Source organism: Malus sylvestris, chromosome 14, assembly GCF_916048215.2.
Source record: "Malus sylvestris chromosome 14, drMalSylv7.2, whole genome shotgun sequence".
NCBI lineage: Eukaryota > Viridiplantae > Streptophyta > Magnoliopsida > Rosales > Rosaceae > Malus > Malus sylvestris.
Window position 1 is genome coordinate 5,406,088 of NC_062273.1, and position 25,794 is coordinate 5,431,881.

A 25,794-nucleotide genomic window follows, 5' to 3' on the forward strand; every position below is an offset into this window, starting at 1 on the left:
GGAATCTCGACACCTGATTAATTCGAATATTGGTCTTGATCCTTTGGTTTCTCAACAACAAATGTTCTGGAAACATCTATGAAAGCTCAAATTACCACCAAAGATTCTTCATTTCATTTGGAGGCTCGGTAATGAAATAATCCCTACTAGAGAAAGGTTGTAGTTTCGACGAGTGACCAACAATGCTGGGTGTTGGTGTTGTCAAAGGGAATTGAAACTACCATTCATGCCGTGAGGGATTGTCCGCTTAGCAAACATGTTCTTTCTTCTCTAGGTTTCCCGATGTCGGTGACGGAGATTAGCTATGATTCAACTTTGCAATGGCTTATGTTTGCATTTGAAAATCTTTCTGGACTAGTATTAGAACTATTTTTCATCTGTTCATGGACACTTCGAAATGCTTTGAAACTTTTTCTACTTTGAAAATGTAAATTCTGATGCAGAAAGTTTAAAAAATTTAGTGAGGAACTATACGACAGAGGTGATGAACGTTGCACATAGGAGAACTTCCTCATTTGAACATCAAATCAATTCCTAGGTCCCCCCGTCGGTGGGGTTTTTCAAGTTAAATGTTGATGGCGGTGTGGATACGACAGATGGATGTCATGGAATTGGAGAGATTGTTCGTGGGTCTAATGATGATTTCGTAGGTGTGATGTTTATACCAGCTCCTTCTCTGATTGCAGTTCTTGTTTTAGAGCTTCATGCCATTAAGAAAGGATTGAAATTGGCAATGGAGTTGGGATGTGTTCGGTTGATAGTGGAATCAGATTCATTGAGGTATGTCCAATTGATTAACCAATATTAGGAGTGCTTGGCTGCTTATGGTGTTTATGTCGATAACATTCGAGCTTTTTGAGTGTCAACCAGGTGGTTATGAACCATGTTTCAAGGGATGCTAAAGGGACTGCACATTGTCTAGCCCAATTCAGCCTACAATGTCGTGAGTTGTCAATGTGGGTGGATACTGGTCCTTTGTGGCTTATGGACCTTGTTCATGTCGAATCTGTGATGGAAGTCTAAGTGTCATGTGCATGCGAGGCCTCTTCCTTTGTCGAGCTTTTTCCCACTAGGTTTTGTTAGTCAAGGTTCTTCAGAGGTCTTTCGAATTTGTTTTCATATGAGTTACGTTGTATGACTTGGTTATTTATGAATGAAATTCTATTTTACCCTAAAAAAAAAGTGTGTTGACTCACTAGCGAGAGAAATCTTAAGAAAAATGCTAGGGAAACCATATTTCGTAACTACATCTAAATTATTTTTCTAATAAAAAATGAGACCTACTAAATGTGGTTACAAATGTGATCTTCCTAGCATAACCCAAACCTTAATCATTTAGTTGCAATATTCTGTATTCATTTTTGTTCTAAATTTTGCAATGAGATGATAAGAGGTGGACTACTTGAGATTTAAGTGAAGATATTTTAAGCATCCAGTAGCAACAACCTTGATATAAGTGAAGAAGAAGAAGAACAACCAAGGAACGACACCAGCAAGATAAGATTTCTCCCCTTCTCATACCACTCTACCTGTCACCCATATCTTTTACTTTTATATTATGTAAAGGCTTCAAGCCAATTTTTTTATTGTATAGGTTAAGTCTATCACATATAGTAAAACACAAATGGAAGCAAACTATAGCGATTTAGTGAAAATAGAAGGTGATAACAGAGAGAAAGAGAGGAGGAGGAGGAGGAGGAGGAGGGGCACCTATTAGGTTATGGTGTTGTACGGATGTTTGGGGCTCAAGAGAGTGGTAAGGTGATATTTTTTTCATTTATATTGTTGATAGTACGATTCACTTTGATGTCTAATAACTTGATCCGTATTGAAATTTGTATGATTATTAGATAGCATGTGACTATTGAAACTATGTTGTATTGCATATGCATAAGCCACTCGTGCAATCAAGAAAACAATGGTGCATGAGTGGTGTTAAGATGAATTGTGAATATATATTCAGAAGACGGAGAAGGCTTTGGATATATAATTTGAAATTTGTATATATATTCACCAGACGTTGGAGGAAAGACTTGAATATATATTTGGGCATCGATAGAAGGGCCTATATAACAATTGAAAATTGAGAATTAAATTTTAAAATTTGTGTAAGGGATAGACAGGAGCTAATTTATATTCTATAGTATTCAAAGTCAAGTGATATAAGCATAGCATGGAACGTGTAGACTTGGATGCCCTAGGTATGTGTTAGCAGGATTAGAAGGGAGTAAAAGTGCATTCAAGCATCTAATTTGTATATTATAATCCTTGTTTTGTGCAATGAATTTGCAAAATATTATATATTATAATTCTTATTAGGCGAATGCCTACTTCGTCGGTGAACTAGCTAGTCAGCGGACTAGTATTCGTTGTACAATGTTATTCTGTTGTGTATTTCATAAACACTACTGTTGGGTAGATTAACTTTTAGATTAAATTTGCAAACCATATATGACTTGTCACTAATAATAATCCAATCATCAATAACCACGTCATATGATTTACAAAATTTGGTCTAAATAATTGCTCTCCTTAGCATTACCCTTCCATAAATCTTATATACAAGTTATAATGAACACAACCGTTTATTGTATACTACGATTTGTTACAAATAATAATTTTAATTTTTTCTAATCATGTCTAGGTTATAGATCCTTTTTCTATAGCGAAGATATGACGAACACCCTAGCTCGTCGGGTCATGACATTGCCGTAATTATATAAAAACCTATTTATGGAAAAAATGTATACATCCGTATCCTACTAGTAGACAGTTTTCTTATCAAAAACTGAATCCAGTTAGTAGTACTACTCATTCTGCTATCCATTTATGAAGCAATAAACATTACCATTTCCTACTACTATTAGTAAGTGAAAATTGGAAACCTATTCCGAACCACACTAGGAGAAAGCACATTCTATATATATGCAAGGTCACGTAGATTCTTTCACTCAAACAAATTTCAGTCAATCATTCCTTTCCTTCACTCTCGATTTGTCTTTCCTCCACTATTTCTTTAGCCATGTCTCTGCGAAACACTTCTACACTAATTTTCTTCGTGATGATGGTGCTTTCTGGTGTTTGTTTTGGTGATGTTTATAGAGTTGGCGATTCTGATGGGTGGACATCTCGAGGTCTCGTCAATTACAACAAGTGGGCTTCAACGAAAGAGTTTCATGTCGGTGATACTCTCATATTTGCTTACAATAGTCAGTTCCACAACTTGATGCAAGTTACCAAGCAAGATTTTGAATCCTGCAATACTACCGCTACGATTGCAGTTTATACCTCTGGTTCTGATACCATCACCCTTAAAAGGCCCGACCACTATTACTTCCTTTGTGGTGCTCCCGGCCATTGTCAAGCGGGACAAAAGATTGATGTCAAGGTCACCCTACCGATACCACAAAGTTCACTAGCAAGTCCAAACCCGGCGCCTCAGGGATCATTGTCCTCAGACTCTCATCCAAGCTCAACTCCAAGCAGTGCTCAGACAATTTATTTTTCGAAGCTTGGGTTGGCCGTTACCACTCTTGTGTTATGTCTTTTGAGTGTTGTATTTTAGAGAAATTTTGTAGTTCTTATATTTATTAACTTTTTATGACTAAGTTTGCTTGTGTTCTTAATGGTTTTGGTGGATAAACTTCGTAACTTTTGTTTAAAAGAATTTTTTGTTGAAGATTGAATAAATGTGTTGTTATGGATGAATTTACTCTTGTTTTCGAGTAGTTTATGAAGAAATTAAGTCACTTGATTTGAGTTATGTTTTATTAATACTGTTCGCAACTTACACAGTTTGTGAATTCCGATGATGATCATATAGAAAGAAAAATATCATACACATTTCACCTTCTTTAGTGAGCTTAAATAATTATCTCAGAGGTGTCTCATGCCAGTCTAATCCTTATCTCTCAATACCACTACTTAAAATTTTATGTTTTTATGTTACATTCATTTTGTCTCTTAACTTAATTACCTCTAATCTAAATGTTTAGATGTGAGATTTTGAGGATCTCGGTGTGACTCAAGACAACTACTTGTTTGTGTAGGGACTTTAATACGTTTTTTGCTGGACAACTACTTAACCCCAAGGTTCTAGGTTCAATTCCCCCATCCCACACGTCATTACTAAAGTTGATTTGAAACATGAGCAAGCCATCATTTAGCGGATGATATCAACTTGACAAAGGAAGATTTGCTAGGGGCGTAAAAATGCTAAAATTGAAACCTCCTTACCCGTTTTAAAAATCAATTAATGTTTAACTCCTCATTTTTATTTATTTATTTATTGTACGTCATTGAAGTGATATAGGATAAAAGAGTTTTTTTTTTTTTTTTTTTTTTTTTTTTTTTTTAAATTTGTTTCAAAGGAAATGTCATCATTTTTTACAGTAATCGTTTGTGGTGACATTTTTTGGGATATTTTACAGTTATTGTTATCAATTTTCATGTATTATTTACCAAAATAATCAAACTTTTTGTTAAGTAATTATGTTGTGAACAATCTTATCACTCAAAGATGCTTAAAATGCCACTACATTGAACTGCATTATTTTTTTCTGAATTATTTTGGATTTTGCAATGCCATACGATCTCTTCCTAGCCAACACCTTCTTTAAGAAGAGAGAAGAACATGTGACTACTTACAAGAGCGGGTCATAAAAAAAACAAATAGATTTTCTTCTAATGAAGAAGGGGGATCGTATAACTTGTAAGGATTGCAAAGTTATACCGGGAGAGAGCTTGGCTAATCAACATCGTTTGTTGGTGATGGATGTACATATCAAAAGAGAGAGAGAGAGAGAGAGAGAGAGAGAGAGAGAGAAGAACAAGACCTTGAAGTGCCCAAGGACTAGATGGTGGAATCTAAAATGAGAAAAACAAGCCATTTTTAAAGAGAAAGTAATCACCCAATTCGTTTGTGATAGAGAGGGGGAAGCTAGCCACATGTGGGATTCCATGGTTAGTTGTATCTGAAAAGTAGCAAAAGGGGTATTAGGACAGTCGAAGGGCTTTGCTCCACACCAAAAGGAATCTTGTTGGTTGAAGGAGGAGGTACAGACAAAGGTTAAGGCTAAGAAGGAATCTTAGTGTTGGAATCTAAAGGTCTTTGCCTAAGTCGGTCAAAGACAGAGTATATGGAGTGCAAGTTCAGGGCAAATAGAGGCTCAAATGAGTTAGGGGTGGGGATTGGAGATCAGGAAGTGCCAAAGAACGACCGTTTTCGCAACCTAGGATTTATCTTGCAAAAGAACGGATAGTTGGATGAAGACCGCAACCATAGAACAAAAACTGGATGGATGAAGTGGAAGAGTGCATGAGGAGTTTTGTGTGACCGTCGTATGCCACTGAAGCTCAAGGGAAAATTCTATAGAATGGCAATAAGGCCAGCAATGTTTTATAGCATGGAATGTTGGGTGGTGAAACATCAACATGTACATAAAATGGGTGTAGCGGAGATGAGAATGCTTCGTTGGATGTGTGGGCACACGAGAAAGGATAATATAAGGAATGAGGATATCCGAGGTAAAGTAAGAGTAACCGAAATTGAAGGAAAGATGAGATAAAATCGGTTACGGTGGTTTGGACATGTGAAAAGAAGGCCTACTGACGCTCCGGTTAGAAGGTTCAGGGCCGAAGGGGTAGAGGAAGACCTAGGAAGACTTTGGAAGAGACTCTAAGAAAAGACTTAGAGTACTTGGATGTAACGGATGAAGCGACACAGAACTAAGCATAATGGTGTTCTAAGATTCATATAGCCGACCCCACTTAGTGGGAAAAGGCTTTGTTGTTGTTGTTATGTGGCAATGGTTATGAGTAAATTAAACTAAGTAATGGCAATGGTTTAATCATGTCAAAGTTGCAGTAATGACGGTGTTCGTGCTTTCATTGGCTATCAGTAGACATAGATGTTGTTGTTAGTAGCAATTGTTTTCGAGTTTGCAGTTTCCATGGGTTGTTGTATGAGATTTATGAACTTTCATTAAATGAAAGAATGTTTACAATTAAGTATATATACATTCTGTCAATAGTGATTAGCACCTAATCAAGTGTAACTAATTACATTAAGACAAAATTAGTTACACAAAACAAACAGAAAAATATTACGTTAAGCTGGAATGTGTGTTAATACTCCCCCGCAAGCTGATAGAGGAAACCCGAGTGAAAGCTTGGATTGCAAAAGCTGGAACCGAGCTTTAAAGAGAGCTTTTGTGTGAATATCAGCAATTTGGTGTTGAGTAGACACATAGTTAACATGAAGAAGATAAGACATAACTAACTCTCAAATATAGTGATAATTTATTTCTACATGTTTGGTACGAGCATGAAAAATTGGATTCGAAGAGATGGAGATGGCAAAGACATTATCACACCACAAAACAGGAACTTTGCATAAGGGAAAGCCAATGTTTCTGAAAATCTTACAAACCTAGGTAATCTCTGCTACAGTATGTGCTAAGGACCGATACTAAGTTCTATGGAAGATCGAGCAACAGTGCTTTGCTTTTTAGCACTCTAACTGATAAGGTTGCCAACCAAATACACATAATATCCACTAGTTAAGCGCCTGTCATAAACACATCCAACCTAATTAACATCAGAAAATGCAGTGAGATGTAATGGACCTTTTCGAAACCATAAACCTTGATCAACAGATCCTTTGGGAAAACGGAGGATTCTTTTCACAACTTGATAATGTGTATCTCTTGGACAATGAAGGAATTGGCAAACTTGATTAACGGCAAAGGATAAGTTAGGGCGTGTCCATGTCAAATATTGGAGAGCACCCACAATGGACCTATACTCATGAGAATTAGATAACAGAAAACCAACATAATCAAATTTTTGACTGCCAAGAGGTGTGGAACATGGTTTGCAGCCTTCCATCTTGGTCTTAAGGAGTAAACTAAGTGCATATTTCCCTTGGGAAAGGAAAATGCCCTCTGAAGACATGTGAACTTCCAGTCCTAAGAAATAATGAAGAGGACCTAAGTCCTTGATTGCAAAATAGTTTGCCAAGTTTAGTAATAAAATCCTTGTAGATAAATGAATTGGGACCAGTAACCAAGATATCATCTACATACACCAAGAAAATCACTAGTGATGGAGAAAATGTGACAAACAAGGAGCAATCTGACTGTGAATTTGAGAATCCAAAAGATAATAAAGCTTGAAACAATTTGTCATACCAAGCTCTAGGAGCTTGTTTAAGGCCATATAGTGATTTTTGTAACTTGCGAACATGAAAAGGCTTAGAATAGTTAATAAAACCTGAAGGTTGCTACATGAATACCTCCTCTTTGAGAGAACCATGAAGAAAAGCATTACTTATGTCTCTAGTTGGTTTAAAAACCAGTCAAACTGAACAACCAATGTTAATAAGATCCGAATAGGCACTGGCTTTGCAACAAGGCTAAAAGTTTCCTTAAAGTCCACACCTTTTTGTTGATGAAAGCCTTTGGCTACTAAACAAGCCTTGTATCTGTCAACAGAGCCATCAGGTTTTCTCTTTATCCGAAACACCCATTTACAACCAATTAAATTCTGATTAGGAGAAGAGGGAACAAAAGTCCATGTACCAGTGGACTGTAAGGCCTGAAATTCCTCTAACATAACTTGTTTCCAGTGGTTATGCTTAGCAGCTTGTAAATATGTGGTAGGAACAAATTGAAGAGGATCAATATGATGTTTGGTTGTTGTTAAGGCCTTAGGTTTGAAAGTCCCATCTTTGGAATGAGTTATCATTAGGTGAGTATTGGTAGGAGGTGGAGGGGGAATGGGAGAAACAGAAGATTGAATGGATGGAGAATCGAGATGAGAGGTAAGAGGTGAATATATAGTACTAGCATTTTGTAATGGTGAAATTGATATAGTAGAAAGTGCAGTGGTGAGAGATGGGAAGTAGTTGGAAATGGTAAAACAAATAAGGAATCTGAAGTGAAAAAGGAAGATTGAGGGGGGGTTGAAGTTGCACCTGATGAAAAGGAAAATGACTCTCATTAAACAATACATGACTGGATATGTATATTCGAGATGTTTTCATATCTAAACATCGATAACCCTTGTGCTGCAAACTGTAGCCAAGGAAGGCACATGGTTTACTTTTACCATCAAACTTAGATAAGACATAAGGTTTTAGCCAGGGATAGCAACTACACCTAAAAACCTTTAACCTCGAATAATCTGGAGGTTTATTAAATAGAAGTTCCCATGGAGATTTATCTAAACCAGAAATAGGTAATTTGTTGACTAGATAAACTACAGTGGAGAAAGCCTCAACCCAAAATTTATGAGGAACTTTAGAGGCAACAAGCAATGTTCTAGTGGTCTCAGTTAAGTGCCTATATTTCCTTTCAACACACCCATTTTGCTCGGGTGTATGAGGGCAGCTAAATTGATGTAGAATACCATGTTGAAGAGTAAATGAATTAAACTGAGAACTTGTGAACTCTCCCCCGGAATTAGAACGTAGAATTTTTATTTGATTTCCAGTCAACTTCTCAACATAGGATTTAAAGTATACAAATATGGAGAAGACCTCAGACTTTGACTTCAAAGGAAAAAACCAATTCTATTTTGTAAACTCATCAACAAACAAGACATAGAATCGATATCCACTAACAGAAGAGATGGGAGCAGGGCCCCAAACATCACAATGGACAAGTTTGAGACTATGAATAGTACTACTAGTGCTTACAGAGAATGGCAATTTGTGATTTTTTCCAATTGCAAAATCCTGACAAAAGAACTTTACAAATTGTTTACCAGTATAAGCAAGTTTATTTCTACATAAGATCTTCCTGAAAATTGCAGAAAAGGGATGACCAAGTCTTTTATGCCAAAGTTGTAAGTTTATTTCTACATAAGATCTTCCTGAAAATTGCAGAAGAGGGATGACCAAGTCTTTTATGCCAAAGTTGTAATGATGCTGGAGTACCAACATTAGCATAGGAAGATGTAGATACTGGATCACTGATAGTAACATGGGAAGTGCCTTGTACTAGATAAAAACCAGAGCTATCTGGCCCCTGAAAATGCATATTCCCCGTAGAACGATCCTTGATTGTGGAACCATCAGAATTAAGGATTAATTTGCAGTAATTATCCTTTAAAAATTGATAGGAAGAAAGAAGATTAAACTTCATTTGAGGAACATGAAAAACATTATTCAACTTAAATGCAGCAGCTGGAGTTTTAAGAACAGAAGTACCAGTGTGGTGAATGGGCATACCTTGACCATCACAGATATAAACCTTATCTTCACCATTATAAGCCATAGGAGAATGAATGGCAGAGATATCATTCGTGATATGGGAGGTAGCGCTAGAGTCCAAAATCCAAGTGGGAGAAGAAGACTTAGCAGTGGTATGAGCACACATTGCTGCCAATTTTACCGGTGGAGTTTTTCCAGCAAATGCATGATTCATGCGATCAAAGCAATCAATAACTTCATGGTCCAGAGAGTGATAGATTTGACAGGGAACTCAACCACCAGAATGTTGGTGATAACCTCCTGAAGAACGGTTTTGATTGTAAGAGTTGCCTCGATAATTGCCAAAACCACGATAATTGTTGAAATTGCGATTGTTGCCACGATTGTTGCTGCGGTAATTTTTGAAGATAGAGTACGGTGTAGCAAAGGCTTGTGGAAAAGCATTGAATTGTGGCGTTGGAAGAAGAGGAGCCTGAGAGCGCTGAGACTGAGCAGCAAAGGCTTGAAAAGGTTCTATAACTGCTGCAACAACAGATTTCTTCTTTCGATTCATAAAAAGTTCTTTGTTGATCAACAAGCCATGAAGTTCATCAAGAGATGTGGAGGAAATTGCAGCATGATAGAGTCAATAAATGACTCGTACTTGTCAGAGACACCATTGAGTGTAACTACAATGATATCATGATCGGAAACTGGCGCGCCAGCAACCATTATAGCGTCTGAGATACTCTTAATTTGCTGAAGGTATTCAAAGATTGCAAGATCTCCTTTCTTAACCGAGCGAAGACGAGTGCGGAGCTGGTGAATGTGTGCAACTCAAACTCCACCAAACGTTGTTCAAGATTCAACCAAAGTTTTCAAGAAAATGAGACTCCAACGATGAAAGGTATGATTTCTTCAGAAATAGTCGAATTCAATCAGATGAGGATGTTTTGATCCTTCTCATACCAAGCTTCAAAAGCTGGATTCGGAACACCAGTGCTTTGGCCAGGGATATCAAGCACATATGGCGGTGGACATGCTTCAGTGCCATCAAGAATTCCAATGAGCTTGTACCAGTGAAAAATTGGAGCAAAAAGCATCTTCTAGATGAGATAATTATCTCGTTTAAGCTTTGTTGGAACCATAAAACTGATATTTTAGACTGTAATAGAAGAATTGATGAAATTGGGGGATTAGGGTTAGGGTTCATCGGAGAAAAATTGGGGGCGAGAATGTCAAGATTCATCAAAGACGAAGTTGAAGACGTCATCGGAGAAGCAGAGATCAAAGATCAAGAAGAACAGAGATCAGAAAGCAAGAATCGAAGGAAAATCGATCAAGATTCGTAGGTCGGTGAAGTTACGAATCACAGGATGTTGGTGAGGATCGCGAAGAGGCGGTTGATACCATATGACATTTATGAACTGTTATGTTTTCATTGAATTAAAGAATGTTTACAATTGAGTATATATACATCTGTCAATAATGATTAGCACCCAATCAAGTGTAACTAATTACATTAAGACAAAATTAGTTACACAAAACAAACAGAAAAATATTATACTGAGCTGGAATGTGTGTTAATATGTTGCACGTGTCTGTTTAATCCCTGAAAAAGAGTTGATTTTAGCTTTCCGGAGTTGAATAATTAAGCACTGTATCAGTTTAAGAATTGAGGATAATGCTTTCTTCTTGTTCTTGTTGTTATATGCAGGGCTTCTTGAATTGTTCATTTCTGTTTATCACTAAAAGAGAGTGGCAAAGACACCTGCTTGAGAAATGATGTCGTCTGATAGGGAAGATAGAAGGTTCAATTCAGAGTGTAAAAGAGCGGATTCTGTAAAAGAGAAGTCGATATTGGAAGTTACGGAGAAGCTCTCACTCTCAGATGCAAAAATGGAGCCACTGCATCCAAACATTGATTTCCAGATTACACATGCCGATGGAAGATTATGCTTTAGGAACAATGGCGAAGTGTTATTGATGCTTATTGGAGGAGACCTTCACTGTTTCGGTAGTATCATCAAAATATCAAAGCATGAACTAGTTTCCCTAGAACTTGTAAACAAAGAATTGAAAAATCTTGGGATTTCTCGATATCAATATTGCTCTGTCGATTCTTATGACGAGAGCCTCTTCTTACTCAACGAGACCAAGGCAGTTTCTTGCTAAGAAAAAGAGCAGGTACTTACTCTTTGCCTACGAATAGGACTTCATGTCGAATTCCAGTGCGTTCTTCATGTTTTTTCTGTTTTCCTGTTTTGTTTACGTGATTGTCTACCTGCTTTTGTTTTCTTTTGTTGCACATCATTCAAGAGCTGATGTAATTTTTGAATTTTGCATGCAAATTTTAATCAGAAATTCTGGTGTATTTTGTTGAGTAGTTCTATGACTGCCGTAAATTTTGAATGAAACTATGCGTGAATCTGGTTACAAATTTCGATTGCCGGTGGCGCTTGAAAGTTGCACCTGTTTCTGTGAAATTATCTACCAAGTGCCCGTCATTTTCTTGTTTATTTTCATAGTAAATTTCCGTGAGGTCAACGATTAGCAGTATTGCAGATTGGCAAAGTTTGGTATTTATAGGTGATTTGCGTCCGAAACCTAAATCAATGTACTAAATTTCTGTTGGTCAATAGTCAGTACGATTATCACTTTGATATCTATAGCTAGATCCATATTGAAATTTGTACGATTATTAGATAGTTTGTGACTGTTGACATAATGTTGGATTGCATAAGCATAAACACTCGCGCAGTCAAGAAAAACATGATGCATGAGTTGTGTGAAGTGTTGAGTTGTGAATATATTCAGAAGACATAGAAGGCTTTGGATATATAATCTGAAAATTTGTATATGTTCGCTAGACGTTGGAGGAAAGACTTGAATAAATTTGGGTGTTGAGAAAAGGCCTATATGACAAGTGAAAATTGAGAATTAAATTGAAATTTGTGATCAAGGGATAGATGGGTGCTAACTCATATCCTATAGTATTCGAAGTTAAGTGGTATAAGTATGGTATAAGACGTGCAAGCCAACTTGGGTGCCCTAGGTAAGTGTTAGCGAAATTAGAAGGGAGTAAGAATACATTCATGCATCTCATTTGTATAATTATAATGAATTTGTGAGATTATATATTTTAATTCTTATTAGGTGAATGCCTACTTCATCGGTGGACTCAAGCGTTTATTATATACTACGATTTGTAACAAATAAATCCATTTAATTTTTTATAATCTTGTCTTGGTTGTAGATCCATTTTCTATAGCGAAGCCCTTGACTCGTTAATAGTAATTATTTGCGAGCCGGGCTTAATTAACATTGCCGCAATTATATAAAAACCTATTTTATGAGAAAAATGTATACTTCCGTATCCTACTAGTAGATTGTTTTATTATCAAAAACTGAATCCGGTTAGTAGTACTACTCATTTTATGAAACAATGTGTATATATTATTTCCTACTACTAATACTAAGTGGAATTTGGAAACCCATTCCGAACCGGACTAGGAGAAAGCAAGTTGATCTATATATATGCAAGGTCGCGAGTCTTTCACTCAAACAAATTTCAGTCAATCACTCTCGATTTGTCCTTCCTTTTCTATTTCTTTAGCCATGGCTCTGCGAAATACTGCTGCACTAATTTTCTTCGTGATGATGGTGCTTTCTGGTGTTTGTTTAGGTGATGTTTATAGAGTTGGCGATTCTGATGGGTGGACATCTCGAGGTCTCGTTGATTACAACAAGTGGGCTTCAACAAAAGAGTTTCATGTCGGCGATACTCTTATATTCGCTTACAATAGTCAATACCACAACTTGATGCAAGTTACCAAGCAAGATTTTGAATCTTGCAATACTACCGCTGCGATCACAGTTTATACCTCTGGTTCCGATACCATCACCCTTAGAAGGCCCGACCACTATTACTTTCTTTGTGGTGCTCCAGGCCACTGTCAAGCGGGACAAAAGGTTGATATCAAGGTTACACTTCCTATACCGCAGAGTTCGCTGGCAAGTCCTAACCCGGCACCTCAGGGATCTTTGCCTTCAGATTCTCATCCAAACTCAAATCCAAGCAGTGCCCCGACTATTTATTTTTCGAAGCTTGGGTTGGCCGTTACCACTCTTGTGCTATGTCTTTTGAGTGTTGTATTTTAGAGACATTTTGTTGTTCTTTTATTTTTTATAACGAAGATTGCTTTGTTGTTTATGATTTGGGTGGATAAACATTGTAAATTTTTTTTTTTTTTAAGATTAAATAAATGTGTTGTTATGGATGAATAATTACTCTTGTTTCCGAGTAATTATATTATGAAAGGTTTGTCTTGTGCTTTCCGAAAATCGTGTCGATCCATGGCATAAGGCTTGTGAAGATTATATGACACTCCATATATGATATATGAATTTGCTCTTTAGATGGAATAGAAGTCTCAAAGTTTTAATATTTTATATGATAAGAAGAAATTAAGTAGCGTGATTTTAGTTATATTGTATAGATATTGTTCTCAACTTATACAATTTGTGAAATTCAATTATGATCATTTAGAAAGAAAAAATTTATACACATTTGACCTTGTTTTAGTGAGCTTACATAATGATTTCTAACAATCGTGTCGATCCACAGCATAAGGCTTGTCATTGTCAATATTATGTATGACAATCCATATATGAATTTGCTCTTTAGGAGGAATAGAAGTCTCAAAGTTTTAATATTTTATGTGATAAGAAGAAATTAAGTAGCGTGATTTTAATTATGTTTTATTGATATTGTTCGTAACTTTTACATAGTTCGTGTAATTCAATTATTAACGTTTAGAAAGAAAAAATTATACACATCTAAACCGTAGACTTATTAGGCACTACGATAGGAAAGGGTTGTTCAGTGTGAAAAGCGCATATCATAATGCCAGGGACTGGGTTCAATCTCGCAGGGATGCGCCATCTTCGTTCGCTGTCTCCAATCCTTTTGGGGCGTTGTGGAAAAAACTATGGGCTGCTTGTGCTCCACCTAAGGTAAAGATCGGGCTGTGGAAAATTGCCCTTGACATCATTCCTACTCATGATAACCTTAGGAGAGGCGAGTCGAGAGTCGAGACCGAACCGTACTGTGTTTTGTGCGGTTCTTACGGTGAGCAACGACAAGAAAAGCCTATAAAATCATGAGGCACACCTCGAATGTATGGGAATTGAGGTTCGCAGCCCAACTCGCCAGGCAATCTAGGATAGATGGGGATCGAGAAGGGGTGGGTGGGTAACCCATTGGAGATGCGGGCCACATGCATTTTGCGAAAGAACTCCTCTCATAAGGAGAAAGCTTATTTCTGTCAGATATTTGCAAAAAATCTAACAGAAATTCATGTAGTGACAGATAAAATAACCGACAACATTGCTTGCGTCATGAAAAGTTTTTTGATGTCGGACATCCCATTTTAGAAATTAATTAAGATGTAAATCCTAAATTTTTTATTTTTTATTTTTTGATACTTCAATGAAGTGAGGTAGGATAAAAGGAATGAGGATTCTCTTCGTATCCTTCTTGTGAGGATTTGGAAATCCTCTAATCGTATCCATTTATTATACATCATAGATCAAAAATTATTTTAAATATTTTTACTTTAAATTAAATATAAATAATATCTTATGAAAATTGGTCGTACAATATACGATGAACGGACACGATTAAGATCCTTAAAAGAGTTATCTTTCAATTGTGCCAAAGGAAACATAATCATATTTTACAGTAATCGTTTCTGGTGACTTTTTCTGAGGATAAAGTAGCGGCGGAAGTTGAACCCCAAAAAGAGTTCAAAATTAGGGTTTAAAGAGATAGGAGTCGAACTATCAGGACTAGAGCTTTGCAGTGATACCCATTGGGAGGAGGCTCTGAGTTCTGCATTCGCCATCGAGGTTCAATTTCCAAAGCAGGACTCTGGGTAAGTAAATTTTGATCTAACCATCACCCAAAAGAAACAAATTCGAATTTGAAATTCTGTCGAAATTTCCTTTTACTCCCTTTCGTTTTCCCTTTATGCTTTCAAATTTCCTCTTCTGGGTCGTCGTTTCTATGATTTGTGCATAGAAGAAATCAGTTATTTTGGGTTTGTTTGTTTGTTTGTTTGGTTTACCAATTTAGTTCTGTGTTTGGTTACTTGGAAAATGGAGGGAAAATCGAGAGAAAGATGATGACTTTTGGAACTTTGGGTTGGGTTTTATAATCTTGTCTTCTTTCAGGTTCTGAAATGTGAAACAAACGAACATTTGTTGTTGGGTATATTTGTTTGAAGAAAGTTAATTATTGTTGCAAGAGAATTCCGATTCGATAAGAGATAATCTCCGTCGGATACCGGTATAGGGGTTTGAGGCTGTGTGGAAATTGATAACAGTGGTAATGCTACTGTAGGATCACCTTTTTCGAGTCTGCGGTTTTCGTGTGGTGTTGTACCTTTCTGTTTAATTGAAAGAGAGTTGATGTTATCTTTTTGAAGTTGAATAATAAGCATTGTAGATGTCAGTTTAAGGACTGTGAGTAATGCTTTCTTCTTGTTCTTATATGCAGGGGTTTTGATCGAAGAGATAAGTGTAAGGGTGGCAATAACAAGTTGAACTGAGCTACTTTCGAAATATTAACAGAAACCATTTTGGTCCATCTCTGTTTATCAATAATTAAGCTTCTGAAGTTGTTTGTTTTACACCAGAAACATCCAAATAGGAAATTCGGTAGTTCTTTGCAATGAATTCTGTTTTCTCATCTCACTCTCTTTTCGTTTCCTTGCCTAGATGCCAGTTCCTACCTTGTATTCAAACACAACCTCAACATATGGTCATAAACCGTGTTTATCGCCGGAATCATTGTGTCCCACCTCCATCTCTTTCATTTCCTTTTATTTCACATCAGTCTTTGCATACTCGCCAAACACCTTTTGGTGCCACGGCTCCATCAAATGAAGGCGTAGTGTCTGTAATCAACTTTGACGATTTTGCTGAGAAAGACTGGTCCTTTCTTGATTCAGGTGATTTCAGTTCCAACCAAGATTATAACCTTAAGATTGATCGCATTATATCCGCAGGAGAGATTGAAGAAGCTTCGAGGGTTATGGTTTCAATTGGTTCTGAAGGATTTGTGGATCGGTTGGTTGAATCATCACCCTGCAGTCTCCTGCTGGTTGTCCATGATTCACTTTTTGTTTTAGCTGGCATTAAAGAAAAATATGACAAGGTTAAGTGTTGGCAAGGAGAATTGATATATGTACCTGATAAGTGGGCGCCCTTAGATGTTGTGTTCCTTTATTGCCTTCCAGCCGTGCCCTTGAAACTTGACGAAGTGTTTAAAACACTTGCAAGGTGTTTTCCACAAGGTGATTTTCATAATATCATCCATTTTTCTTTTCATTCATGCTTGATATGTACTAGTGCTTCTCAGCCTTGATGAAATGTCATTAATTGCCATAGACTCGTCCTAACATTTCATTCAGGACTCACCCAAAGTTATACATAATTGCCTGTATGAATCCATGAATTGAAAGTTTCGTGTTAAAATTAGTAAGGAGAAATTTTTTTGGAGATTGATAAATCTACCATTAGCTATTGCATTCTTTCAATATATCACTCTTGAGTCTGAGTTGTGGGTGTTCCTCGTATAGGTGCGAGACTGGTTATTAGCCATCCCCAAGGAAGAGAAGTTTTGGAGCAGCAACGACGACAGTATCCAGATGTTGTAACTTCTGACTTGCCTGAGAAGAGTACTTTAGAGGAAGCGGCAACCGAACATTCTTTCGAATTAACCGAATATGTTGATGAACCTTGTTTTTACCTTGCTGTATTAAAGTTTGTTGGGGCAAGAAACTGATGGTTGATTTAAACTTTGACAATTTCATGTGCTAGAAACAGTGGATTCAATTGAAAATTTATAGATTCACACATCGTTTTATTTTTGAAGACTGGTTCTTTTGCCCTACTCCCTGCTTATGTTTCTTTTCGGCCATTTAACTCTTGTGCCGTGCTGAGCAAGTTAGGTAGCATTCGCTTGCCTCTGTTCAAAAATTGGACTCTCGTTGAAGGTCATTGAACTTGTTTACTCCGATATTTTTTTCTTATGAGACATGGCTTACTGAACTGCGAACTTGGAATGAGCAAGGAGCAATTAACAATACTTTTCATCGTTTGAGTTGTTTGCCGGACTGGTTGCTCAAAAACTTTGGTTTCTAATCCAACCCAATGAGAAAAAATGGTATCACGTCTTATGATCGAGTGATGGTGAAGAAGTCCTTGACCAACAACCAATAGAGGAAGATTTATTCAGTCACAGATGGTAAACAAAATTTCAAGCCATCAAAATTTGATGGAAAACTCAAAAGATTTGCACTCAAGACATAACACATAAATTCCTCATCATATAAGCTCCATTATTTTCATCATCCCAGAAAATTCTTTTAATAAAATGCTTTAGGAGGTTCAAAATCCTAAAACAGGCTCTAAAATACAAGAGTAAACTTCCATACCAACAAATTCTTCATTAATTAAAGAAAAACGAAAAAGAAAACTCTTCAAACATTGTAGCACTCTCCCAACCTTTTTCTCTCTACTATAGGAAAATCAAAAACCAACGGGGCAAATCGATAAACGCAAAACTATTGAGCTAAAAATTGGAATTTTTCAAAGGAAGATTATTGAGTACCAAGTACCACAAACCTTCATCTCGATATAAGAAGATAGGGACTGCATATTCCTCAACAGCCGCCTCACACCTTCTTACCTCAGAAGAATTGAAACCTTATGCCATTACTTGCTGCAAACAGGTTGTATTCTTCAATGGTAGCCTCCTTCTTGTAACATGCCTGATCATTCTCAACATGATCCGAACATTTTAAAGGAGAATCCGTAACAGTCTGTTCTTTCGAAGGCATATATCCCGGTGGATTAGCAACAGGGCCACCATAATGGAATAAGGAAAAGCCATCATTGTTCGTATGCAATTTTCCAGAATTATCATCGTTCGCTCTTTCTCCAGTTGGTGTTGCTTGCCTTGAATGAGCTCCAGATGGATCCACACTCTCTGTACTAGCTTCATTAGGATAGTCTTGCATACACGGGGTAGATATCTGAGTTTGCTCCTCTCTGTTGATGACTGGCTGATAAATTGGAACGGAGCCAGGGGTAGTAAACAAAGGAGGTATGTGCTGCACAGGATACTGCATGCAGAAGCCTGAATTTCCATTTATACCATACCCAAGAGGACCAGCATATAAGTAATGGTTCGGAAATGTTAGCATTCCATTTGCTGGAGCAGCAGGCCATGAAACTGGACTTTGGTGATAGTAACCCATTGTTGAAGGACCTTGAAACACGGGAAACTGTACATTTTGGTTATGCATCAGAGGAAGCATGCCATGATGCTGTGAACCCACATTAACAGCAGACAAACCACTATCAAAACTCTGAGCAATTTTTGTTGATGGATTCCCAAAAATGTTACTCCCTGCTCCACTCAGTGAAGGACCAATCGGTGTCCTGCTTTCGATAGACTCTCCTTTTGCACTCTGATTATTCTCCATACCAACTTCATGGTCTCGGAAACCATTTGGAATGAATATAGAAGTTTCCCTTCCTCCTGATTGCTGGCTGGCATCTTCTGAATCTGATGTGGATGAAGATTCCTGATGTCCATGATGTGACGAGGTTGTATTGCTATCTCCCTCACTTAGGCATGACGAGCAGTTATCAGAATTAGAAGTACTGCTGACAGTGGGGTCAGAAGTTCCATTTGATGTAGAGTCAATGGAATGAAGTACAGAACCGGTAGGGCATAATCCAATCTCCTCATAAGTGGCTTTTGTTGAGTTGCAAGAATCCTGTGCTCCTGCATGAAATCCACTCTGACAGTTGACATCCATTCCTGTGCTGGATTTTCTTGATTCCTTCAAGTTATTATCCTCATCAATCTCACCTGCATCTACCCCATCTTCACCTGCACATATATCACCAGGTGACTTCACGATTTTATCTTCATGCTTGAAAGCAAATGACCTCAAGGTAACATCGGAGTCTGAGTTACTTCTAGGATACATGGGCTCCCAAATTTTCTTGGGATGAACCAAATCTCTACTAGGATTGTCCCCATAATTGACTTTGCTTTTGGGTCTTACACAACTATCACGCAAGTCTCCTACTTGGTTATACCTGTTACCACGATAGAATTGCTTGGACATATCTAATGCAGATTCTGACTTACTTGCAGTTTTAGTATCCCATCCCAATCTGGCAGCAGAAACATGGGGTTCTACCTTTGCTCTATATTCAGTGTTTTTGTTACAGCTGCAAGAATTGAAGTCGTATCTGTCACTCATCCTGTTACTTGGGGAGAGAAACTTCTCAGTAAACTTAGGACCACTATGTCGACCACTGGACTTCGGGCCATTCACTCTTAATTGCCTATTTGATCCATTGATGACCCTTGATGGAGTCTCAAAATTGTCAGCATTACATCTCGACTCAGATCTACTAACCACAGAAGCACTGTCTGAAACAGTGGCATATCTGTGTCGGTCAGACCACTTCAAAGATGCATCTAGTTGAGCTTCTCTCCTATATTTTAATCTCCGTCGTGAAAACTTTGATTGCTCAACTGTAAAAGAACCAGTATCACCTCTTCCATTGGTGATTTCACCATCAGGACTTTCATAACAGTGGTCTTCACTTTTTAAAATGATAAAATCTTTTTGGAACTGTTCATCACGTGTCTCAGGAGATCCAGGCCTAGATAAAATCTGATCATCAGCTTCAATAACTGAATCCTTGCAGCTAATGGAACTATTAGGCTCCTCATCAGCATGTAGTGATGATTCTTCCTTGGAGACAACATCAAGAGCAGGAGTTTCATTTACTTCAGAACATTCCATATCTTTGTCTTTTTCTTTCCCTTTCAACCTCTCCTTTCTTCGCAATTTTTTCTCTCTTTCTTTTGTTCTTCTCCTCTCTTTGCGCTCTTCTTCTTCACGCTTTTCTTTTTCTTCCTCTTCTAGAAGCTTCATCTGTAGAGAAAAGGTGCAAAGTCATCAGAAGTGTTTCTCCTAAAACGTAAAATGGCTCCTCATTTTTCTACCTAGTATGTTATCTTTGAATATATAACAAGATTTTTACGGCCCGAAATATAACAAGATTTAAGACCTGCTTTTCAAGAGTAATTATATCTTTGCAGGCAACATGAACTCGCTCTTCCAGCAGTTTTAGTGCAAGACAAACAAAGATGCTATGTGCATTTTGACGAGCTGTTCCTTCTCTAAATGCTTTTTCCACCTGAAAGATTGACATTCACAATCAGACAGAGAATACTTATATTACAGTCACACACAACATGCATACTAAGAAATCTGCCAGCAATGCGCACACACACACATAGTGAGTAGTTTTACAGCATCATGCCAACATAACTCCGAACTCCAAAAATCTAAGCATCTCTGCTATGAAGACATTGTGTGCAACGTGCAGCCACACTCATTTTCTTTTGCCTTTTTTCCTCTTGTTGGCCAAGACTACAACCTAACATTGAATCTTTAACCCTCTCCCTACCGTAGTTTCTCCAAGGAAAACACAACTTTTAAATACCATTTCCTCAATAGTTAAATAAAAAGGTTTAAATAGTAACAATACCGAACTATTGTGATTGCATTCCCTAGGCACCATTGACAACACCACTATTTGACATCATTCCTAGCATAGAAAATATAATTTCTCTCTCTTACTTTCCACATTGCACCCAGATGTCTTATAGACCGAATTGTATACTACCTAACTGAGGTTTAAGAATACAATATGGTATATGAAGGATCTTAATTTATGTTAACACAGGTAAACAAACAAAGGAGCTGAGTTTATATAATGAACAACGATAAACTTAACACACAACAACATCAGCAGACTGAACATGCCTGTTCCTTGAAAATAACAGTTGCAGCATCTAGTAGAAATTCTCGAGCAAGTTCAGGACTCTTCGCATGTTTTTGCGGACGGGAGCATTCTCCATCCAGTTCATTTCCATCTTTGTCCATAGAATCATCATCCTGAAAAACACATTAAATAACAACACTTCTTTAGGTCTAACCCCGTAAGATATAATATAAATCTCAACTGCCTCTGGAGAACTGAGAACATAAATAATAACACTAAGCCTTTAGGGATCTTAACTACCTCTTCTTCCTCTGCCTCTTCAGCATGCTCAAAAAATCTTCTAATACTTTCTCCTCTTGTGATTGTTACATAGCCATCTCCGACAATAAGCCTACAGTGAACACATTCTTGACCCTTCAATGCATGAGCTTTTACAGAAAGCTCGGTGCAACGGCCATCTAGTTTCCAAGCCCTCAGGGTAATGTAGCATGCACTTAAACCACCGAGATCTAGACCATTGACCTTCACACTTCCATTCATGCCAACATTTTCAAATTCCAGAATATCTGATTTTCCCTCGCCTGTTCCAACTGCCCACTCAAAATGATGGTATGTACCAACAGTGTCGGCAAAAGTATGGCGCCAATCAGCTTGTACTGAGGCATCAGATACCTGTAATGACAGCAAAAAAGAGATTAAAACGCCAGTCGCATCATCCGTACTTATAAAAAATGGTTCAACTATCAAAAAAAAAATTCTCACTAGTCTGCTCTTGAAAAACTTGAGAACACAAAAATCACAACAAAAACCAGAGAAAAGAACAAAATTAAAGAAACATATGAGGCCACACCTCATACTGAAATGCGGTGTCTGCAACACAAAACCAATTAGTGCAGCGAGGTTCCCTCCTCAAGCGCTTCAGCTCCTTTAGCTCCTTGAACTCACGAATCACATTCCTTCTGCAATCTCTGCAAAATCTCTTGCTATCAAACCTGTGACAGGAACATCAAAATCTTAAGACAACCCAGAATAAAAGTAAATGATGAGGACTTTTAGGATATCCAAACTTAAGGAAGTAATTGCTGCAAACATAACTCTAGACTAGGCAATTTTAGAGGACAAAATAACGTATAACTTCATGCTACATACAAAACGGCCAGATGTTGCAACATGAAAAGCCACTGGTAGATTAATCATTCACGCTATTACTTTTTATTCACCTGCATATGTTTTGGTGAGGATTTTCAAATACCGTCATAATAGTTACTATGCGCATGAACCCAAATTCAAATGTAATTCAAAGAAAAGAGTATGTTTCAGGCCTATGTAAAGCCTTCAAGGATGCGTCGGCTAATAATGGGCAGCTATTGTACCAAGTGAACCTACTTTTCTCTTCCCTATTAGCTTCACCAGGCTGAATATCCTCAATATCATTACTAATCTTGCAGTTCTAATAACCAAAACTTCCTCCACAAACCATAACTAAACATACAGCGCTTCTCTCAACCAGAAAGAAGAAATACATCACTTCCACTATTTTATATTGAATCTCTTGAGAAAGGGATACATGAATAGCTAAACACCTGTACATGAGCCTCTCAATAAAATCCTCTTCCTTCATCCTAAGAAGAGACTGTCGAGTTTCTTCTCCAAGTGCTGACCAGAAATCAACCAATGTATCGCAAGAAAGCCTAGCAGTGTGCAATGCACAAGTTTCTCTTGTTCCATGTCCTCTGCCATAACTTGCCATTCCTTGGCTTATCCAACCCCGACCTCCCCCGCCACATGCATCAGGATAAAGCAACTCACGTTCTCGTTCTCTTGCACGTGCACTGTCAAACACCTAATTCAAGCAAAAAACAAAAAAAATCAGCTACTAGAATGAAATTGGCTTGTACACCAAAGTCATGAAATAATAAAATTATAACTTACATTTTGAAGTCCCTTGAGAGAATTACAATACAAATAGCAATCAATCAGCGTCAATGACCCCTCACGCGTTATGGTTAGACCACCCCAAGGATGGACAGATGGATCTGGTATTTCGTCATGGCACCCATTACTAATACTTGATCCACCATCGTTTTGATTTTTGGGGGCCCTTGACCTGTTGCAGGATAGTTGCTCGCATGTTCCCTCCTGCTTCAAAGACTTGCCATACATGACAATCTGAAAAAAACCTTCAAGCAGTAACCCATTGCATCTAGAGCAGTACATGTTCTTCCGAGCTTGTTCAAAAAGGGTTTGCTTGTCAATCCTGAGAAGCTTCTGTCGAGCTTGTGGTGATAGATCACTCCAAAACTACATCAAAGGTATATAGAACTTCGTAAGAGACTTGTCAGACATCAATGAGTAAAAAAAAATGGAATAATTATAGGTTATTATACAATCCATAAATTCCCAAATGTTAGTATTACTACAAGGAACTTCTTATTCAATCCCAACTGCAAATACCATCAAACAAACCACAGTTTTAGGATCAGTAACTGGGAAATGATATCATTTATCAAGAAGCAATGAATGCAACTTTTCTACCTGTAACGTGCTTGCGTCGATGAAAGAGTCTACATGTGTATATCTGTGAATACGTTCTAAGTCCAAGCCTGTAAGCATTACTAACTTACTATAAACTAAGCAATAAAGGTGCACTAAACTTGGTATAACCAGACAGCTTCATTCAGATATCGCGCCTGGATAATACAAAAACATAAAATTTCTTTCTTTGTACTTACTTTTCTTCCGTTACCACGCATGTGAAGAGCCATTTGGAAACAAAAACATAATGAGAAACATTCTCCTATAACGGTACACATTACACAATTATTAACTCAAGTACATAATTACAAGATTATATTCTCACTAAGGACATATATACATACACACAAACAAGTAAAGTGGATCTGATTAACAAAACACCGATATTCCGACGAAAACTAGCTCTGCAATGAACAATCAAACAAGTACAAATAGTACAAGATCCAATTCAAACGCAAAACACCCATTTAATTCGTTGATCAAACACAATATGAAAAGTAATCCAAATTAATCTCAACCCAAATTTAAAGAAAAAATCGAATAAATTTAAAAAAAATAGAGTACCCTCTGGAGCTGATTGTAGCTAACATCGCCACGATGCTTGGACCAAAATCCGTTGGGCGAAGATAGTGAGTAAATGGGCGACGACCCATTACTGAATTGGTCATTTCTCTGAGCTAAACCGGGCATATTTGGTTCAAGCACTCATAGAATTCTCATTCACCGGCTCTTCCCATCCCCAGGCACGCGTTCGCCGTCCGATTCGGATCCAATCCGATCAAAAATCAAGCATTTAATGAATAAAACAAACGATAATTTATCTGGGGATTATAGATCGAGAAGTTGACGGTTCTCGGATCGAAATGAATTGCGTCGGAGGTGAATCGGATTGGGATGGTGGGTTGAATTGAATTGGATTGGATTGGATTGCAGGGGTGAGAAGTGAGAAGGGATTCAGAGAGAAAGGGGGATGCAATGGGGGTTTTGGTTGAGGACGATGAGATTTGGTGCTGCGTATATATTTGGAGAGCGAGGAGAGGGACAAGGGAAGGCTTCAAGGCTTTGGTAATGGTAAGCTCTACGAGAGGCGGTTAAAACGAAATGAGCCAGAGTGAGTGAGAGAGAGAGAGAGAAATACTGTTTTACGTTACAAATTAACAGGATTAAAATTCCAAGGTAAAATAATTTCATAATTTGATACTTTCTTTTCAATCATCTGTCCACATACATTTATATATGTTGTAGGTATAATTTACTGAACAATTATTGAGGCTTTAAAGAGAGAGGTGCGGCAATAGGTAGAGAGAATGATAGAGATGTGTAATTGTGAGGTGTGTTCTATTTCATCCCATTGTGCCTTTATTTATAGTAGTAGGGAAGGTTAATTCCTTACCCTTTAGGATTACAACATTTAATAGGTAATCTACTCTTAATAGGAATATAAGAGATATTCCAAGATACACTATAATTTACACAATCACATTCATAATCTAATAGGACTGCAACACTCTCCCTTGGCGTATCAGGTCTTCAGTGATGAAGTAAGTATAGTTGATGAAGTTGTCAGCACAATGAGCAAATGCAAGTCTCAAATCAACGGAAGAATGCATAAAAAGGTAAAACTCACAAAACCTTGCTATGGTAAAACCCAAGGTGGGAGCAAAACTCATAGTCTAAGGAGAAAAGTGAGAAGTTGCATTAAGTTAAAACTATACGTCTTTTGGACACAAGTAGAAGAGCTCACAAAGGTATGATCAGCTCAAGATAGGTGCTTCGTTAAAACCTAGTTAGGTAGCAAAAACCCAGTGGAAAAAATGCTCCTAATCGTAGGTAAAAAGAGTACATTAAGATCAAGTGAGTATATTTCTGGATACTCCCCTGAATTTGACATAACTTCCAAATGAGAACTACAAGCATTGCATATGAATAGTTAGGCATACCAATTCCTCGGACAAGCTTCTGGAAGGTTGACTTCGGCAGTGATATCGTATAGAGGTCGGCAAGGTTGTCTGGGATCGGCTTGCATAACTTTAATCTCCTGATGCTTTGCTGATGTAGATGTAAACGCAATATGTCTTAGTGTTGACTTCATTGATGTATCATAGTTTGGTCGGGTTGATACATGCGGCATAATCTCCATGGATCGTCGTTCAGACTCAACGATGGATGAAAACATAGCA

General features: G+C 37.6%; 3 protein-coding genes and 1 pseudogene across 3 annotated transcripts; 3 read left to right on the top strand and 1 right to left on the bottom strand.

Moving 5' to 3' along the window:
• The first annotated feature begins 2,925 nt into the window (after positions 1-2,925).
• LOC126598748 (blue copper protein-like) lies at positions 2,926-3,568 on the top strand (annotated as a pseudogene).
• An 8,980-nt stretch (positions 3,569-12,548) lies between these two features.
• On the top strand, positions 12,549-13,473 carry LOC126598749 (blue copper protein-like). Its single transcript, XM_050265106.1, has one exon. It carries the CDS (start codon positions 12,731-12,733, stop codon positions 13,352-13,354), a length of 624 nt encoding a protein of 207 aa, XP_050121063.1. The 5' UTR covers positions 12,549-12,730; the 3' UTR covers positions 13,355-13,473.
• Positions 13,474-14,914: 1,441 nt separating this feature from the next.
• On the top strand, positions 14,915-17,131 carry LOC126599459 (uncharacterized). Its single transcript, XM_050265842.1, has 3 exons — positions 14,915-15,129; positions 15,753-16,551; positions 16,837-17,131. The coding sequence occupies exons 2-3, from the start codon at positions 15,927-15,929 to the stop codon at positions 17,040-17,042; spliced, it is 831 nt and encodes a 276-aa protein (XP_050121799.1). The 5' UTR covers positions 14,915-15,129; positions 15,753-15,926; the 3' UTR covers positions 17,043-17,131.
• A 435-nt stretch (positions 17,132-17,566) lies between these two features.
• LOC126599458 (uncharacterized) lies at positions 17,567-24,697 on the bottom strand. The gene is made up of 8 exons (XM_050265841.1): positions 24,179-24,697; positions 23,012-23,380; positions 22,663-22,922; positions 21,930-22,071; positions 21,380-21,751; positions 21,121-21,252; positions 20,360-20,488; positions 17,567-20,223 (listed from the first exon to the last, which is right to left on the bottom strand). Exons 1-8 carry the CDS (start codon positions 24,302-24,304, stop codon positions 17,950-17,952), a joined length of 3,804 nt encoding a protein of 1,267 aa, XP_050121798.1. The 5' UTR covers positions 24,305-24,697; the 3' UTR covers positions 17,567-17,949.
• Between the last annotated feature and the right edge of the window lie 1,097 nt (positions 24,698-25,794).

Bases quoted from the DNA above. Each gene is read 5' to 3' on its own strand.
- LOC126599459 (XM_050265842.1), top strand. From the start codon at position 15,927: ATGAATTCTGTTTTCTCATCTCACTCTCTTTTCGTTTCCTTGCCTAGA. The intron at 16,552-16,836 runs GTGATTTTCATA...TTCCTCGTATAG, and splicing joins TGCAAGGTGTTTTCCACAAG to GTGCGAGACTGGTTATTAGC.
- LOC126598749 (XM_050265106.1), top strand. From the start codon at position 12,731: ATGCAAGGTCGCGAGTCTTTCACTCAAACAAATTTCAGTCAATCACTC.
- LOC126599458 (XM_050265841.1), bottom strand. From the start codon at position 24,304: ATGCCCGGTTTAGCTCAGAGAAATGACCAATTCAGTAATGGGTCGTCG. The intron at 22,072-22,662 runs GTGTTTAGCTAT...TTCCTGTCACAG, and splicing joins ATTGAGAGGCTCATGTACAG to GTTTGATAGCAAGAGATTTT. The intron at 21,752-21,929 runs GTGTGGCCTCAT...CTGTCATTACAG, and splicing joins ACACCGCATTTCAGTATGAG to GTATCTGATGCCTCAGTACA.